The sequence below is a fragment of the Stomoxys calcitrans genome, chromosome 5 (genome assembly GCF_963082655.1).
Source record: "Stomoxys calcitrans chromosome 5, idStoCalc2.1, whole genome shotgun sequence".
NCBI lineage: Eukaryota > Metazoa > Arthropoda > Insecta > Diptera > Muscidae > Stomoxys > Stomoxys calcitrans.
Window position 1 is genome coordinate 136,455,535 of NC_081556.1, and position 17,579 is coordinate 136,473,113.

The window sequence follows — 17,579 nt, forward strand, 5'->3', positions numbered from 1 at the left end:
GAGTTAAAGATCTTACAGTTAGTGTTTAGAAGTGAAAGTCCCCTATAATTAGCCGCAATGTTAACGTCACCTTTTTTAAACAACGGTATCAAGGTAGATTCTCTGAAAGATAACGGAATCCTTTCATTAAGGAATATAGTGTTGAAGACAGCCAATATTTCTTCTAGAAAATTGCGAGGAGCGTATTTATAGAACTCATAAGGGATTCCATCCAGCCCTGGAGACTTATTTCTTCTAAGCCCTTTAATAACAAAGAATAGTTCACACAGTTCAAAGGGAGAGTCAAGGAATGGGTCGACGTAATAAGGCAAACACCAGTGTATGTTCTCGGATTCCTTTCGGTTAAGTAGTAATGCCTTAAAATGTACCATGTAATCATCAGCATTAAGATTTCCTTTTGAATTTTGTGATCTATTCTTCAATGAATTCGACAAGTTCCACCAATCCTTGCTACTCGTTACTCTGTCCAGTCTTCTGAGGTTCTCATTATAATATTCCAATTTCTTCCTACTACATAGTCTTTGAAACTTGGTTCTCGATGAATAATATCTTTTCTTATTAACATCAGTATGGAGAGCCCTAAACGCTTTAAGGTTCCTGCGCATTACTGAACGCAAACGGAAGCATGTCCAATCAAACCACGGCTGTTTAGGCTCAAAAAATTTCCTGTTTGTGTTTTTGACATGTGCCTGTCTAATCTTTTGCGTTATACCGCAGATCATGTCGTCCACAGACATATCTGCACGGTAGTATCCATTCACTGGGGTGTTACCCAGATTTAACCCGTATTGAGTCATATTTCTATCGCTCCAATAAAGTCTTCTAGTATCATTCTGTTTAGTCACATTGCTAGAATGCTTTGGGATTTTAAGCTGGAGACAGATGGGCATGTGGTCTGAAAACGGCTTAGCAAGTATTGCAAAATTCTCAATATATTGCAACAAATCAGATGAGCAAATGCAGTAATCTATCAATGAGCTTCCCATTACACCAAAGAAACTAAGTTTTCCATCCAAATCACCTAAAGTCCTTCCATTTACCACAATACCACCTATGTCCTCAATCATATTCAAAAGCCGTCTCCCTTGTGTATTTATGTTCTTATCTTTAGAGCACCTAATTACATTTATATGAGGTTGGTCCCTGATTATATTTTCGTCCAGGACTTGTTGTTCACCTATTCTTGCATTTAGATCTCCCATAATACAGAAGCTGGTTGGATTTAGACTGCTCAAAAATGATACAAGCTTATCTGCATCGTTCTTCCAGCTCGTACTATTCAGATAGGTCGGGATAAGTTGGAATAAATTTCCGTCAATATTCACAGATAGCATTGTATGGCTATTGCATTCGGTAAAGTTTAGCTTGTATTTCTTTTTCATTTCTCTTTTGTAACCGAATAGGCAACCTCCACTAGCACGACCCGATTTATGTATTTTAATTGCTTCAACCCAGTGTAGACAATAATTTTGAAAAAATGATGAGAAATAAGTTTGTTTATTAGCAACAACATGGGTTTCAAACAAAAAGAAAATATCAAACTTATTTAAAAAGGTTATAAAGTTTCCAAAATTTAGCGATTTTTCAAGGTTACAAACGTTATAAGCTATTATATGGCACGAATCAGCTAGCTATTGTACATAAGGATTGTTATCGTTTTTATTTAATACTACGTTTTCGTTGCAAACAACCTCACAACTAAAACCGCATTCAGCTAATATATCTTCTAGAAATTTTACATCGTTTGTAGCGGAAGAACGTATCTTTCCATTGAACCAAGTAAAGCGTTTATCGTTGATGTAGATACAAAATTCACCAAGCCGTACTTTTACATCTTTTTTATGCTTAGATATTACTTTGCTAACTTGCCTGAGATTGTATCTAATAGACTGTTCAGCTGCAGTGTAATCCTTCTGAATAAAAATTGCTTGTCCCTTAAGGTTACTTCTAGCATTTAAAACCCTTTGGACTTCGCTGGCGGTACCTAGTGTAAACACAAAAGATTTTCCAGAGGATAGCATTTTGGTGTATGTGACGGTAACATCTACATTCAACACGTCTTTACAGATGTCGGCGAGCTTCTTTTTTGCGGCCGGGATATTATTACAGGATAGTCCACTCACCATGATATTTGTGGTTCTCGATTTCTGGTCAACTAGTTCTAGACGGTTTGTTAATTTCTTTATGTCTTCCTTTAATTTAGAATTCTCATGTTTTAATTCTTCAATTTCATGTTTGATATCCGTCAGATCTTCTTTCTTTGCTACACCCTTCAATTTGTCGTCCAGGACTTCGCATAGTTTGCTCCATGTAAACACGTCTTGATGACTGCTTACACTCATATTTAGGGACGGCGCGTATTTTTTTGGTGTATGTTCTTTATGATCAGGTGATGTCGATAAAAGAGTGCGCTTGCTGCTCATTTAGTATTGCAGTGCACCCTGTGTTTTTCGATAACGATTATTTCTTTTACCAGCTGTATGATGATTATCGATTTGTCCGGCAGTTATAGGTTTGATAGAGCAGTCCAGCTGTTGTTTGTATTTTACTCCTTGTGTTAGTGAAAAATGTGGGCGCCTTCCAGTGATTTAGAAATAGTTTTGCAAATAAGATGAAAAAATAAATGCAAAATTGCGTAGAACTATTCTTCAATAAGGACCAATTTCGTCATCGATGAAACAGCCAAGGTTGTATTATAGTTTGAAGCGCCTATAGTGATGTGTATGAACGTATAGCTTGACTTTGCAGCAAAACAATCAGGAGCGGCCAAAAAACACAACCGTATGCAAATCGAATTCGTTTATAATTGAATGAACTTTAATCAAATATACTTTTTTTACACTTTTTTTCTAAAGCAAGCTAAAAGTAACAGCTGATAACTGACAGAAGAAAGAATGCAATTACAGAGTCACAAGCTGTGAAAAAATTTGTCAACGCCGACTATATGAAAAATCCGCAATTACTTTTTGGGCAACCTAGTTTCAAGAATAATAAGATTGTTGGCGTTTTTTGTGTTGTCTTGCAAATTATTGATAATTGTCGTTCTTTTTGTCTAAATTTTATTGTAAAAATAAAGTTTTTAGTTATTAAAATTAAACAATTAAAATTTTTTCAAAATGTGAAAAAATAGTTTTTTTGTTAAAATTTGCTTTGTTTTTATTTGAACCGAACCGAACCGGGCCCGCTGCGCTTCACCCCTTGTTGGGGTGGGGACACTTCGCCTTCAATGTGGATATCGAATTCGTGTCACTGTAGCCCAGAGGTTAGCATGTCCGCCTATAACGCTGAACGCCTAGGTTCGAATCCTGGCGAGACCATCACAAAAAATTTTTCAGCGGTGGATTCCCTTCCTAATGCTGGCAATATTTGTAAGGTAGTATGCCATGTAAAACTTCTCTCCAAATAGGTGTCGCACTGCGGCACGCCGTTCAGACTCGGCTATAAAAAGGAGGCCCCTTTTTATTGAACTTAAACTTAAATCGGACTGCACTCAATGATATGTTAGAAGTTTGCCTCTGTTCCTTAGTGGAATGGTCATGGGCAAAATTTGCAAAAAAATTGCATTTACCACTGTAGCCCATGTCCGCAGAAAGTCTGAGTACGATTTCTGACGAGAACTTCGAAAAAAATTTAAAATGATGGTTTTCCCCTCTAGGTTAGGTTAGGTAAGAGTGACTCACTTAGTCAATTTTACCACAGTAGCGATAGACCAAGGCTTCTGACGGGAATCGAAACAACGAACCCTGCTCTGGTAATCCAAGCGCGCTACCAACTCGGCTACCGGGGCGCTCTAAGTGCTAGCGAAATTTGCGAGCTACCAAGCCATGCATGGTCATGTAAATTCTCCCCAAAAAGGTGTCGCACTGCGGCACGCCGTTCGAATTCATCGAAATCATTGAGTTTAACTTGAATCGGAAAGACTCATTGTTGTGTGAGAAGTTTGCCCCTGCTCGTTCATGGACAAAATTTGACTCTTTTCCCAAATGCCTTTTTTTTGAGTCCGTTATTACCACTTTGGTAAATATTTCCTGTTTACGGAAAATTTCAGGGGTGGAATGGCCACCCAGACACATGGCCCTTAAAGTAATTATAAGCTTCGTGTTCCACTTTCAATTACATTTTATATGAGCCCCATGTTGGCATGGTCGGTAAATAACTTCTGGTTGAGCCTGGAGTGGACCCCAGGGTCTTTGTCCCAAAAATGAGTATCAATTTCGTACTCTACTCCCAAATAGCTTTTATAAAAGCTAATTGAGAGCCAAACACATGGCTCTTCAATTGGATATCAAATTTGTTTTTTTTTCTCTCTAGCACCTTTCGTTTGCCCTATATTGTCGTGATTGGTCTATATATCCATTTGCCGGGTTTTTGGTGGCCGCCAAGGCACAACCGACCCCAGCAATAGAAACCAAGCAAATAAATTTCGAACGATTCGTATAACCAATTTCGGAGATCTGTTTTTTTTTAAGATAAGTGTAATGAGAAGCACCTCAGGCATTTAGACTCAAACATCGATATTAAATTTGTGATTCACTCCCTAATTCCTTTAATGTGAGCTCCATATTGCCATGGTCGGTTTATATGAAACGTTTGGAGGGTGTTTTGAGGCTGGGATGGCCACCGGCACTTTGCCCTGAAGGTAGATATCAAATTCCTATTGTACTTCCAAATACCTTTGATTTGAGCTCCATATTGCCATAGTCGGAAATGAAGTTCCGTTTCGGGGGTGCTTTAGGGAGTACGCTCAAACCCTTGGCTCCAAAATTGTATATCAGATTCGTTTTCTACTCACAAATATCTTTCATTTGAGTCCCATATTGTCATAATGGGTTAATGAACTTATTTTACGTATTTTTAGGAGAAAAGGCGCCATCTAGACCTGAACGCAAATTTTGATGTCATTTTCGTAATCTACTTGCAAATACCTTTCAATTGAGTCCAATATAGCCATGGTCGGCTAATGTGCCCATTTGAGGGTATTTGGGGGTGGGAAGACCTCCCCTTACTTGGACCTAATTTTGTATGCCATTTTTGTAAACTACTGACGAATACTTTTTATTTGAGTCCCATATTGACATGAAAGTCGAATATATCTGTTTAGATGAGTTTAGGGGTTGAGGCGGCCCGCTGGGTACTTGGATCCAAAATTTAATACGATGTTCATTTTATAGTCTCCAATACCTTTCATTTGATACCCATATTGTGCCTATCGGCCCACTTTTGATTTTGGGTGATATTTTTGGGGTATGGGGGAGGGTCCGCCCCTAACCGGTATTAAAAAACTATATAGCCTATGTTTCCTTTCAGACCATCCTACACAATCTGTGAAAATTTTAAGAAAATCAGTTCTGCCGTTTTTGATTCTACGGAACAAACAAACAAAACGAGTCCTATACAGTCATAGTTGGTTAATGTGCCCATTTGGGGCTTTTTCGGGGGGTTGGTGTGACCACCTAAACTTCAATCTGATTTTCCATGCCAGATTCATAATCTACTCCCGAATACCTTTCATTTGAGACCCATATTTATATGAACATTCAATTTGTCTGCTTGGAGGAGTTTTGAGGTCAGGGGGACTTCCTGGGTACTTGGACCCAATTTTGAAAACCATATGCGCATTCTACATTATAGGTCCACTTTGAGTTGGGGTGGTGTTTTTGCGGAAACGGGGGAGGGTCCTACCCCTTCCGATATCAACAAATTATAAAGCCTGTTCCTCCCTCCTACCCATATCCGCAATCTACTCCCGAATACATTTCATTTGAATCCTCTTATAAACCTATTTTAAGGGCTTTTGGGGTTGGGGCGGCCCTCAGTTACTTGGATCCAATTTTTAATATGAAATTCGTACTATACTCCTGAATACCTTTTATTTGAGTCCCATATTGTCCGGATCAGTCCACTTTTATTTTTGGGTAATACTTTTGGGGTAAGGGGGACCCTCCCCCCTACCGATATCAAAAAATTATTTTGCCTATTTTTTTGTTCTAGATCAACCTACACAATCTGTGACAATTTCAAATCTCTACGGAACAAACAAACAAACACAAATTGATTTTTATACCCTCCACCTAAGGATGGGGGTATATTCATTTTGACATTCCGTTTGCAACACATCGAAATATCCCGTTCCGACCCTATAAATTATATATGTTCTTGATCAGCGTAAAAATCTAAGACGATCTAGCCATGTCCGTCAGTCTGTCTGTTGAAATCACGCTGCAGTCTTTAAAAATAGAGATATTGAGCTGAAAATTGACACAGATTCTGTTTTTGTCCATAAGTAGGTTAAGTTAAGTTCGAATTTGGGCTGTATCTGGATATAGGACCCTATAGACCGATCCGCCGAATTAACGTCTTGGGCCCATAAAAGCCATATTTATTATCCAATTTTGCTGAAATTTGGGACAGTGAGTTGTGTTGGACCCTACGGCATCCTTCTTCAATTTGGCTCAGATCGGTCCAGATTTGGATATAGCTGCCATATAGACCGATCCGGCGATTTAGGGTCTTAGGCCCATATATGCCACATTTATTATCCGATTTTGCTGAAATATAGGACAGTGAGTTGTGTTGGACCCTACGAATTTCTTCATCAATTTGGCTCAGATCGGTCCAAATTTCGATATAGCTGCCATATAGACCGATCCGGCGATTGAGGGTCTAAGGCTCATAAAAGCCATATTTATTATCCGATTTTGCCAAAATTTGGGACAGTGAGTTGTGTTAGGCCCTTCGACATCCTTCTTTAATTTGGCATAGATCGGTTCAGATTTGAATATAGCTGTCATATAGACCGATCTCTCGATTTAAGGTTTTGAGTCCATAAAAGGCGCATTTATTGTCCTATGTCGCCGAAATTTGGGACAGTGAGTTAAGTTAAGCCCCTCGACATACTTCTCCAATATGGTACAGATCGGTCCAGATTTGGATATAGCTGTCATATAGACCGATCTCTCGAGTTAAGGTTTTGGGTCCATAAAAAGCGCATTTATAGTCCGATGTCGCCGAAATTTGGGACAGTAAGTTAAGTTAAGCCCCTCGACATACTTCTCCAATATGGTACAGATCGGTCCAGATTTGGATATAGCTGCCATATAGACCGATCTCTCGATTTAAGGTTTTGGGCCCATAAAAGGAGCATTAATTGTCCGACGTCGCCGAAATTCGGGGCAGTGAGTGAAGTTAAGCCCCTCGACATACTTCAGCAATATGGCACAGATCGGTCTAGATTTGGATATAGCTGTCATATAGACCGATCTCTCGATTTAAGGTTTTGGGCCCATAAAAGGCTCATTAATTGTCCGATTTTGGCGAAATTTGGCACAGTAAGTTGTGTTAGGACCTTCGACATCCTTCTTCAATTTGGCCCAGATCGGTCCTGATTTGGATATAGCTGTCATATAGACCGATCTCTCGATTTAAGGTTTTGAGTCCATAAAAGGCGCATTTATTGTCCTATGTCGCCGAAATTTGGGACAGTGAGTTAAGTTAAGCCCCTCGACATACTTCTGCAATATGGCACAGATCGGTCCATATTTGGATATAACTGCTATATAGACCGATCTCTCTATTTAAGGTTTTGAGGCCGTAAAAGGCGCATTTGTTGTCCGATTTAGCCGAAATTCGGAACAGTGAGTTAGGTTAAGCCCCTCGATATACTTCAGCAATATGGCACAGATCGGTCCAGATTTGGATATAGCTGCCATATGGACCCATCTCTCGATTTAAGGTTTTGGGCCCATAAAACGCGCATTTATTGTCCGATTTTGCCGAAATTTGGGACAGTAAGCTGTGTTAGGCTCTTCGACATACTTGTGCGATATGGCCCAGATCGGTCCAGATTTGGATATAGCTGTCATATAGACCCATCTCTCGATTTAAGATTTTGGGCCCATAAAAGGCGCATTAATTGTCCGATTTTGCCAAAATTTGGGACAGTGAGTTAAACTAAGCCTCTTGATATACTTCTGTAATAGACCGATCTCTCTATTTAAGGTTTTGTGGCCGTAAAAGGCGCATTTATTGTCCGATTTAGCCGAAATTTGGCACAGTGAGTTTTTTTAGTCTCTTCGCATTCAAATCGGAGCTTATTTCGATAAAGCTACTATGGGGCACAAGGTATGCATTTTTCAACGGATTTTGACGAAAGCTGGTTTACATATATACCCGAGGTGGTGGGTATCCAAAGTTCGGCCCGGCCGAACTTGAAGTCCTTTTACTTGTTATATATGAGAATATTCTAAGTTTTTTTTAATTTTTTTTTATTTTAGCACTGGTATAGCGGTTAACATGAGCATTAACATTCGGTCATGGCTGGAATTGTTCCCAGGGGTTAGGCCAAAATTAGTTACCTTGGACATGTATTTACGCACACCGTTTCTACGTGATCTGGGACGTTCTTGGGGCTTTGTTGCCTCTGCCAAAGAGGCCATAATGCGGCAGCTAAATAAATCCAATGATCCACATCATCCACATAACTCGGATGGTTTCACCTCAAATGCTTTGGGTATTGTGATAGGGGGAGCCCAAGAAGCTTTCGACTCGAGGCCAGGCAAATATATATTGACCTTAAAGCAACGCAAGGGATTTGTGAAAATTGCTATACAAACGGGGTAAGTTAAAATGAGTTGGATATAATTTACAGCAGACTTTGATTTGTAAGGATTTCTTTTGCAGATGTCCCATTGTGCCCAGTTTCTCGTTCGGCGAAGTGGATATCTTGGATCAACTGGACAGTCCCTCCAATACTTTGCTGAAGAAATTCCAAGTTCTTTTTAAACGTGTTACTGGAATTGCCCCCATTATAGCCATAGGACGTGGTTTCATACGCCAAGGTTTGGGTGTATTGCCTTTTCGCAAACCCATTGTGCAAGTAGTGGGTGCTCCCATTGATGTTAAGAAGACGGCTGAGCCTGATCCAAAGTATGTCGATGAAATCCATCAAAAAGTCATAGATAGTGTAAATGAAATGTTTGAAAAATACAAATATAAGTATATAGAAAATCCTGAATCGACAAAGTTAATAATAAATTAGATTTACAATAGTTATAGAACAAAATTGTGAAGCGTTACTTGTAAACATGCATGCATTTTTATAAGAAAGTATTATATCTTAAGGGCATTTAGCTTGCTTTATTTTTGTCTTTTTAAGAATCGCTCAGTTATTTTTTTTCTATTTTGTACTTTTGTTGTAACCACATTTTCATGTGGAGGTTGCGGTCCTCGTCAAGCTTCTGTAGGTGAGTATGCTTGCTCCGGGTCAAAGGACCGATGTATAAATACATGTTCCCGCAGCGATTCGGGTCCACTCAGCAGCGCCTTCTTTAACGCTGTTATATCTTTTATTTGAGCCCTATATTGCAATGATCAATATATTAGGTTGCCCAAAAAGTAATTGCGGATTTTTCATATAGTCGGCGTTGACAAATTTTTGCACAGCTTGTGACTCTGTAATTTCATTCTTTCTTCTGTCAGTTATCAGCTGTTACTTTTAGCTTGCTTTAGAAAAAAAGTGTAAAAAAAGTATATTTGATTAAAGTTCATTCTAAGTTTTATTAAAAATGCATTTACTTTCTTTTAAAAAATCCTCAATTACTTTTTGGGTAACCCAATATAATTACTGTATTAGTAGAGTTTTAAGATGGGGACATTTCACCCCGAATGTGGATATAGAATACGTGTCATTGAAGTGCAGAGGTAAGCAAGTCCGCCAATGATGCTAAACGCATGGGTTCAAATGCTGGCGAGAATATTTTTTAAGTGGTGGTTTTCCCCTCCTTATGTAGGCGAAATTTGTGAGGTACTATGCCATGCATAGAAGTCTTGTAAAAACATCTCCCCATAGAGGTGTCGCACTGTGGGACGCCATTGGGACTAGGCTAGAAAAAGGAGGTTCTTTATCACTGAGCTTAAACTTGAATAGGACAGCATTCATTGATATGTGAGAAGTTTGCCCCAGTTCTTTAATGAAATGTTCATGGGTAGAGATGGGCGATGGGTAAATGTCCAAAAGCTTTGTCCCGGTAAATTGGGTAAATACTCGGGTATTTACCCATTTATGCCCAAAAGTTGGGTATTTATAATATTGCAGATATCTTGGGAATAAAAACCATTTTGCAAACAATTTTTGATGATTCCGCATTCTATGTGTATAAACCTGACCTTCTGATCTCATAAAATCGGATTTTAGTTATATATAGCCGCTTTATAGAGCGATCTCTAGACTTAAAGTCTTGAGGCAATGAATTTTTCATTCGATTTCGATGAAATTTGGCACAGTGAGTTCTGCTAGACCTCTAGTCATTTCTGTGAAGTGTGGTTCAGATCGGACTTTATTTGTATATAGCTGCCCTATAGACTGACCGCCCGATCTCCCGATATAGGGTATTAAGGCCATAAAAGATCCATTTATTACCCGAATTCGATGAAATTTGGCACAGTGTGATTTGGTAGACCCCTACCCATTATTGTCAAATGTGGTTCAGATCGGACCATATTTGCCATATAGACCGATCTCCTGATATAGTGTAGTGAGCCAATAAAAGGAGAATTTTTCATCCTATTTCGATGAAATGTGGTCCAGCGAGTTCTGGTGCCCTTCTAAATCCTTTTATTGAATATCGTCCAGATCAGACCATATTTGGATATAGCTGCCATATGGACCGATCTCCCAATATGTGAGTATTGAACCCATAAAAGGAGCATTTTTCATCCGATTTTGATGAAACTTGAAACATTGCGTTTTGAAATACCTCTACACCATTGTGCCGAACATCGCCCAGATCGGACCGTATTTGGATATAGCTGCCATATAGACCGATCGATAAATATGTACTGTTTGGAGGGCGTTTTGGGAAACCTTTCATTTACCCCAAATTGATATTTTCGGGAAATCAGTTGGGTTTAGGGCGGCTCGCTGGGTACTAAGACTCAAATTTTAAAGCCATATTCGTATTGTACTCTCCAATACCTTTCATTTGATATCTATATTGTAACTAGGAGACCACTTTTGATTTTGGTTGCTATTTTTGGGGAAGGGGGAGAGTCCGCCCTATTCCGATATCAAAAAAATTATATATGCTGTGAATATGTCAAAGAAATTGGTTCAGCCGTTTTTGAGTCTATACGGAACAAACAAACAAACCGACAAACAAACACAAATTGATTTCTATGCACACCACCATGGGATGGGGTATAGGTCCTAATCTAGTCATTCCGTTTGTAACTCCTCGAAATATTGATCAAAGACCCCATAAAGTACACATATTCTGGATCGCTTCGACATTGTGAATCGATCTAGCCATGTCCGTCCGTCCGCTCCCCGTCTGTCGAAATCGTGATAGCGGTTGAATTTTGCACAGGTACTTCTAATTGATGTAGATCGGTGTGGATTGCAAATGGGCCAGATAAACTGATTACCGGAATTGACTTCTTGAGCCTTTAGAAGCCTCAATTTATTTTATTTATGACTTCGATTTATTTTATTTATTATCCGAGCCATGTATTGGATATAGCGCCCATATAAACCGAGCCCCGGATTTGATTTCTTGAACAATTTTCATCCGATTAGGCTGAAATTTGAAACAAAGACTTGAGTTATAACGTTCAACAAGTATGATCCGATTGGGTCAATAAACTTATATAGGCCCCATATAAACCGATCCCAGGATTTGACTTCTTGAGCCCTTATAAGCTTCAACTTGCATCCGATTTGACTGAGGTTGAGAACAGAAACTTGAGTTACGACTTTCAACATCCATGCCAAGTATGATCCATAAACAGATATAGCCCCCATATAAACCGATCCCCGGATTTGAATTCTTGAACTCATAGACGCCTCAATTTTCATCCGATTAGGCTAAAATTTGGAACAAAAATTTTAATTATAACTTTCAACATCCATGCCTTGTATGATCTGAATGGGTCTATAAACAGGTATAGCCCACATATATAACGGTCCCAGCATTTGTAGTGTAGCGTTTATTGACATTTGTCCCAAATCTTTGGATGTCAAAGCGGTCGGGAAAAACATTAGCCGGAAGTCGATTCCACATACGAACGGTTCGGGCAAAGTAATAAATCTCCCTATAGAGCATTGTGCGGTCCGCTGGGCAATCAATTACAAACAGGTGTGACTTCCTGGAATGTCTAGAATCCCTGACATACATCCTTACATCAGGAATAAGAAGACGAATATCGAACATACACACACACCATGAAAGTAGCGATAGAACAGCGCCAAACAACCCACATTGCGACGATGATCAAGGGAGACAATAGAGTTGGATGTCCTACCTGCTCCAATCAAGGCCATCGCTCTCCTCTGTACACGGTCCTGTAGCTCCGGGGATAGTTTTGAAGCTCCAGCCCATACATGTGAGTTGTACTTGAATTCTTGAGCCCTTAGAAACCTGAATTTTCATCCGATTTGGCTAAAATTTGAAACAAAGACTTGTGGGTTCGATTCCCACCAGAAGCCTTGGTCTGTCGCTACTATGGTATCACAATGGACTTAAAGTTGGCTAAGTGAGTCTGTAAAGGACTGCCACTCTTACCTAACCTATCTTTAAAGTTAGAACAATTTTTTTTTCAGTTATAAAAACTTATTCAGATGATCTTAGTATTTAAGTCCATCAGTTAACTACACTCGATTAAAAATAAGATTTTTACATTGAACCTCTACGGGTTATTTCTTTAATGACTTACTGTGGTACTTGTATCAAATGGTGCTTTATTTTTGCGCGCGATATCGTGTAAAGGCAAGAACTGACTATTATGACTGCATTGACTTTAAGCTGTTATTAACGGAATGGCAAAATTATTAAACCAGGTCCATTTACATGATATTGGGTTGCCCAAAAAGTAATTGCGGATTTTTTAAAAGAAAGTAAATACATTTTTAATAAAACTTAGAATGAACTTTAATCAAATATACTTTTTTTAGACTTTTTTTCTAAAGCAAGCTAAAAGTAACAGCTGATAACTGACAGAAGAAAGAATGCAATTACAGAGTCACAAGCCGTTGAAAAAAACGCCGACTATATGAAAAATCCGCAATTACTTCTTGGGCAACCCAATATAATAATTATTTAATTGACTAGACTTAAACTCCATTTGTACAAAAAAGAACAAGTAAAACTTGTTAAGTGCGGTCGTGCTCAACTTTGGATACCCACCACTTTGGATATATTCATAAACATATTTTATCATAGTTATAGCCAAATAGGGGCCGAGCTGAATAAAATTTGAATTAGGTGATGAAAAACCTTATAAAAGTCAAATTTTTAAATGTCATCGAAATCGGTTAATAAATACGGTCTTTAAACCCTCATATCAAGGAGTGTTGTCCGATTCAAGTTTTTAAGCTCAATGATAAGCGTCTTCCTTTTTATAGCCGAGTCCTAAAGGCGTGCCGCAGTGCGACACCTTTTTGGGGAGATAGTATACGAGGGCTTATGAGTGCTGCTCTATAAATTGTTGGCAAATTTGTATCATCAAAATGGTTTTATTGTTCCTCAAAGTATCCTCCAGCATAATTTGTACACTCTTCCATGCGCTCAAACCAATTGTCGAAGCACTTTTTCCATTCCGATTGGGACACCTCCAACCCATGAGTATTGAACGCTTCAACAGCAATTTCCTGCGACGAAAGTCATTGACCACACATTTTTAACCTAATGTAGAGGAATAAAAATAAGTCATTGGGTGGCAAGTCAAGGCTGTACGGTGGATTATCTATCAATTCGAGGTTTTGGTCGGTCAAAAAACGAGCTGGTTTGAGCCGATGTATGATATCCCGCACTGTCATGTTGAACAACGATTTGTCTTCTCTTGTTCGTTTCTCGAATTTCTCCCAAGAGAGACACTGTGACATGCCACTCACAATTGACCGTCCTTCATTGCTTAAGTGGAGCAATCGCCACATGACCAGTTTTGCCGAAGATGCAGGCGGCTGCTTGCTTCTTCCACGAACAATTTTTAAAAGATTTGGCTCATGTTCGAAGACCCACACGGTCGATTGATGTATTGTTTCATGTTAATACGCATACGAGATCCACGATCCAATCCCATGTCAGCCGGTTGTACGTACCGGATTGACCCGATAAAGTTCTTCATCGGCAAGGGCTGCCGCCTCAGCGTATAATACACTGCTACAACAACAACAACAACAACGATCTTATGAACATATTTTGAAGCACCCCGATCATATTTTTTCTATATTTCTTCACACTAATCTTCACTGGGTCTTTTTTTGAGCGATTATCAAATTGTGTGAAACTTTTTTTACATCAAGGTTTTCATGGAATATCGAGTGTATGCTGGTGGAAGAAATTGTCATTGATACCTTTATCTCACATTATATTGGCACAAGACAATCTTGCATTGTAAGTTCACGCAAGGTATAAATTGTCTCTGGTACAACGGCCGTTTTAGGACGATCTTGACGGAATTTGATTTTGAGCGAGCGGCGACTGAATTCATTGATACAGTTTTTATACCCACCACCATAGGATGGGGGTATACTAATCTGGTCATTCCTTTTGTAACTCCTCGAAATATTGATCTGCGACCCCACAACATATATAAATTCTGGATCGCCTCGACATTCTGAGTCTATCTAGCCATGTCCGTCCGTCTGTTGAAATCACGATAGCGGTCCAACGCTTAAAGCTAGCCGCTTGAAATTTTGTTTGGATACTTGATGTAGGTCGTTGGGGATTGCAAATGGGCCATATGGGTCCGGATTTAGGTATAGCTCCCATATAAACCGATCTCCCGATTTGACTTCTTGAGCCCATGAAAGACGCAATTTTTGCCCGATGGCGGAAATTTTGCATGTAGTATACTGTTATGACCTCCAACAACCGTGTTAAGTACCGTTCAAATCGGTCAAGAACCTGATATAGCTCCCATATAAACCGATCTCCCGATTTGATTTCTTCAGCCCCTGGAAGCCTAAATATTCATGCGATTTGGCTGAAATTTTGCACATAGTCTTGCGTTGTGATTTCCAACAACTGTGCCAAGTACCGCCCAAATCGGTCTATAACCCCATAGCTCCCATATAAACCGATCTCCCTATTAAAACCTGATATTGCTCCCATATGAACCTATCTCCCGATTTGACTTCTTGAGCCCCAGGGAGCCTAAATTTTCATCGGATTTGGCTGAAATTTTGCACATAGTGTTGCGTTGTGACTTTCAACAACTGTGCCAAGTACCACCCAAATCGGTCTATAACCTGATATACCTCCCATATAAACCGATCTCCCGATTAGACTTCTTGAGCCCCTGGAAGCCGCAATTTTTGTCCGATTTGGCTGAAATTTTGCTCATGGTGTTCTATTATGACTGTCAACAACTGTAAAAAATACGGTCCAAATATACCCAGATATTGCTCCCATATTTTAGCAGAATCCATGGTGTTGGGTACCCAAGATTCTTCCCGGCCGAACTTAGCACGCTTTTACTTGTTCGCTTTAGGATGGTGCTTCATCACATACAAATATTTAAGTCATTAATGCAATCTTGTCGTGATAATTCACCTCGAGTGTTGTGAAAAATGGTCTCACAAAAATGTTCAAGAGTTAATTCCATTATTTGTCAAATTAATTTTGTGCAGTCACTCCACTCAACGAAATTTGTTAATCAAAATAGCAAAAATGTTTGCTAAAACAACAGTTGTTGTCTGCTGAAAATGGAAAAGCAGACAAGACTGCTGTTTCAGCAAACAAATGGCTGCTGCTTTAGCAAACATTTCCCTCTGCTATTTCCACTAACATCATCTGCTGTTTCAAACAATATATGCTAAAATATTGAACACGCATTCGAAAAATAAGTCTGCTGATATTAGCAAACACTGCTTGCTGACATTAAATTAAAAATTGTTAACTTTTGTATGTATCCATACAAATTTTTTTTTAGCTTGTAAAGAACATTCGAGTCGTTTGCTATCTATATATATATATAAGAGAGTTGCGTGACTGATTGACTCATAGGTACGGGATAAGGCTAGATTTGGTGATATTCGTACGTTTAGGTACTAAAAAGTACCAAACAGAACGAAATCGTACATATTCGCCCAGCGCGAACGGAAAGGGCCAGAATTATGTTCTTGGGCACAAATTAAAGAGCATCTCAAAAAAAAGGCAAAGCAAAGAAATGTTGGAAAATCGTACAGGAAGTGGAAGAAATAGTACATTTAGAACCGCCATTGGTACTATTTGGTACTTTCTTTGTAAATTGAACTAGAGCTCTGAATTTTAGAACTTAGGGACACTTTAAGTGGGTGACTATAAGAGTTTTTGCATATTTGTACATTTAAGTACTAGAAAAAAGTACCAAAAAGGTACGAAATGGGTGAAATTTTAACAGGGCGGATGGATAAAGGTAGAATTTTGAAATTCGACTTAAAATACATCTGTGGCAAAAGGATGAGGGTGAAAAGAAAATATGGAAAAATAGTATTTGTAACAGGAGAAAACGTACGTTTAGCACCTCAATTAGTACCATTTGGGACTTTCTTTACAGATGCAGCTAAAGGTGTGAAATTTGGCATGTAGGTACAACTAGGAAATATTTGATAGGTAACAAAATGCTCTATTCTAATATATTTTGGAACCAAAATTGGTGCTATTTGGTACTTTCTTTACAAATGGAGCAAGAGGTCTGAAATTTAGCGTGCAGCTACAACTAGGAAAAATATGACGGGTGACTATAATCCTTTTACAATTCGTGCATTTTGTTACCGTAGCGCAGAGGTTAGCATGTCTGCCTATGACGCTGAACGCCTGGGTTCGAATTCTGGCGAGATCATTAGAAAAAAATGTTCAACTGTGGTTGAAAATGTTGGCAACATTTTTGAGGTAATCGGAATCGGCTTTAAAAAAGGAGGCCCCTTATCATTAAGCTGAAAACTTGAATCGGACTGCACTCATTGATATGTAAGAAGTTTGCCCTTCCTTAGTGGAATGATCATAGGCAAAATTTGTAATTTGCATTTATATTTTGTTGCCAATATAGGTACCATTTGGTACATTCTGTGCAAATGGAGTTAGTGGTCTGAAATTTAGCATGTAGGTACAACTAAGAAATATATGATTGGTAACTTAATAGATAAAAATTCGTACATTTTGGTACAAAAATTGTTACTACTTGGTACTTTCTCTACAGATGGAGCTAGAAGTTCGAAATTCGGCATGCAGGTGCAACTAGGAAAAATGTGATGGGTGACTAAATAATCTATTCACAACTCGTACATTTTGGTACCAATTGGTACTTTCTTTACAGATGGAGCTAAAGGTCTGAAATTAGGCCTGTAGGTGCAAGAAGGAATTATAAAAGGGAATTGATAATAAAATTCATTTGCAAACGTTGTTCGTTTGTAAGGTGATTCATGGTTAAATTATAGACCAAACTGAAGATGTTTGCCAGTCAAACAAAACACGAAACGTGCGTAAATGGTTTAAACCAGTGTTGCCAAAAAGATAATAGCTAAAATCACCCTTTATTGTTTATTCTATTATTAATTTTATATTATTTTATTTTTTTTTTTGTTTTTGTTTTCATTTTATTTA

At 38.7% G+C, this 17,579-nt stretch overlaps 2 protein-coding genes across 2 annotated transcripts in view; one reads left to right on the forward strand and one right to left on the reverse strand.

Annotated features, from left to right (window-relative positions):
* The window catches only part of LOC106084026 (2-acylglycerol O-acyltransferase 2), a 32,622-nt gene extending 23,496 nt beyond the window's left edge, over nt 1–9,126 (forward strand). Inside the window, exons 4-5 of the mRNA XM_013247423.2 lie at nt 8,274–8,615; nt 8,680–9,126. Coding sequence (XP_013102877.2) covers nt 8,274–8,615; nt 8,680–9,037 — 700 coding nt within the window. The 3' untranslated portion in view covers nt 9,038–9,126. The remainder of the gene's footprint in view (nt 1–8,273; nt 8,616–8,679) is intronic.
* Nucleotides 1,252–2,423, reverse strand: LOC131998174 (uncharacterized). Its single transcript, XM_059370533.1, has 2 exons — nt 2,124–2,423; nt 1,252–1,984 (listed from the first exon to the last, which is right to left on the reverse strand). The coding sequence occupies exons 1-2, from the start codon at nt 2,421–2,423 to the stop codon at nt 1,955–1,957; spliced, it is 330 nt and encodes a 109-aa protein (XP_059226516.1). The 3' UTR covers nt 1,252–1,954.
* Nucleotides 9,127–17,579: the final 8,453 nt, after the last annotated feature.

What these genes read in the sequence shown, in the direction of transcription:
- LOC131998174 (XM_059370533.1), bottom strand. Translation starts at nt 2,423, where the DNA reads ATGAGCAGCAAGCGCACTCTTTTATCGACATCACCTGATCATAAAGAA. An exon ending in CGAGAACCACAAATATCATG is followed by an intron (nt 1,985 to 2,123) that starts GTGAGTGGACTA and finishes TGTTTACACTAG; the next exon opens with GTACCGCCAGCGAAGTCCAA.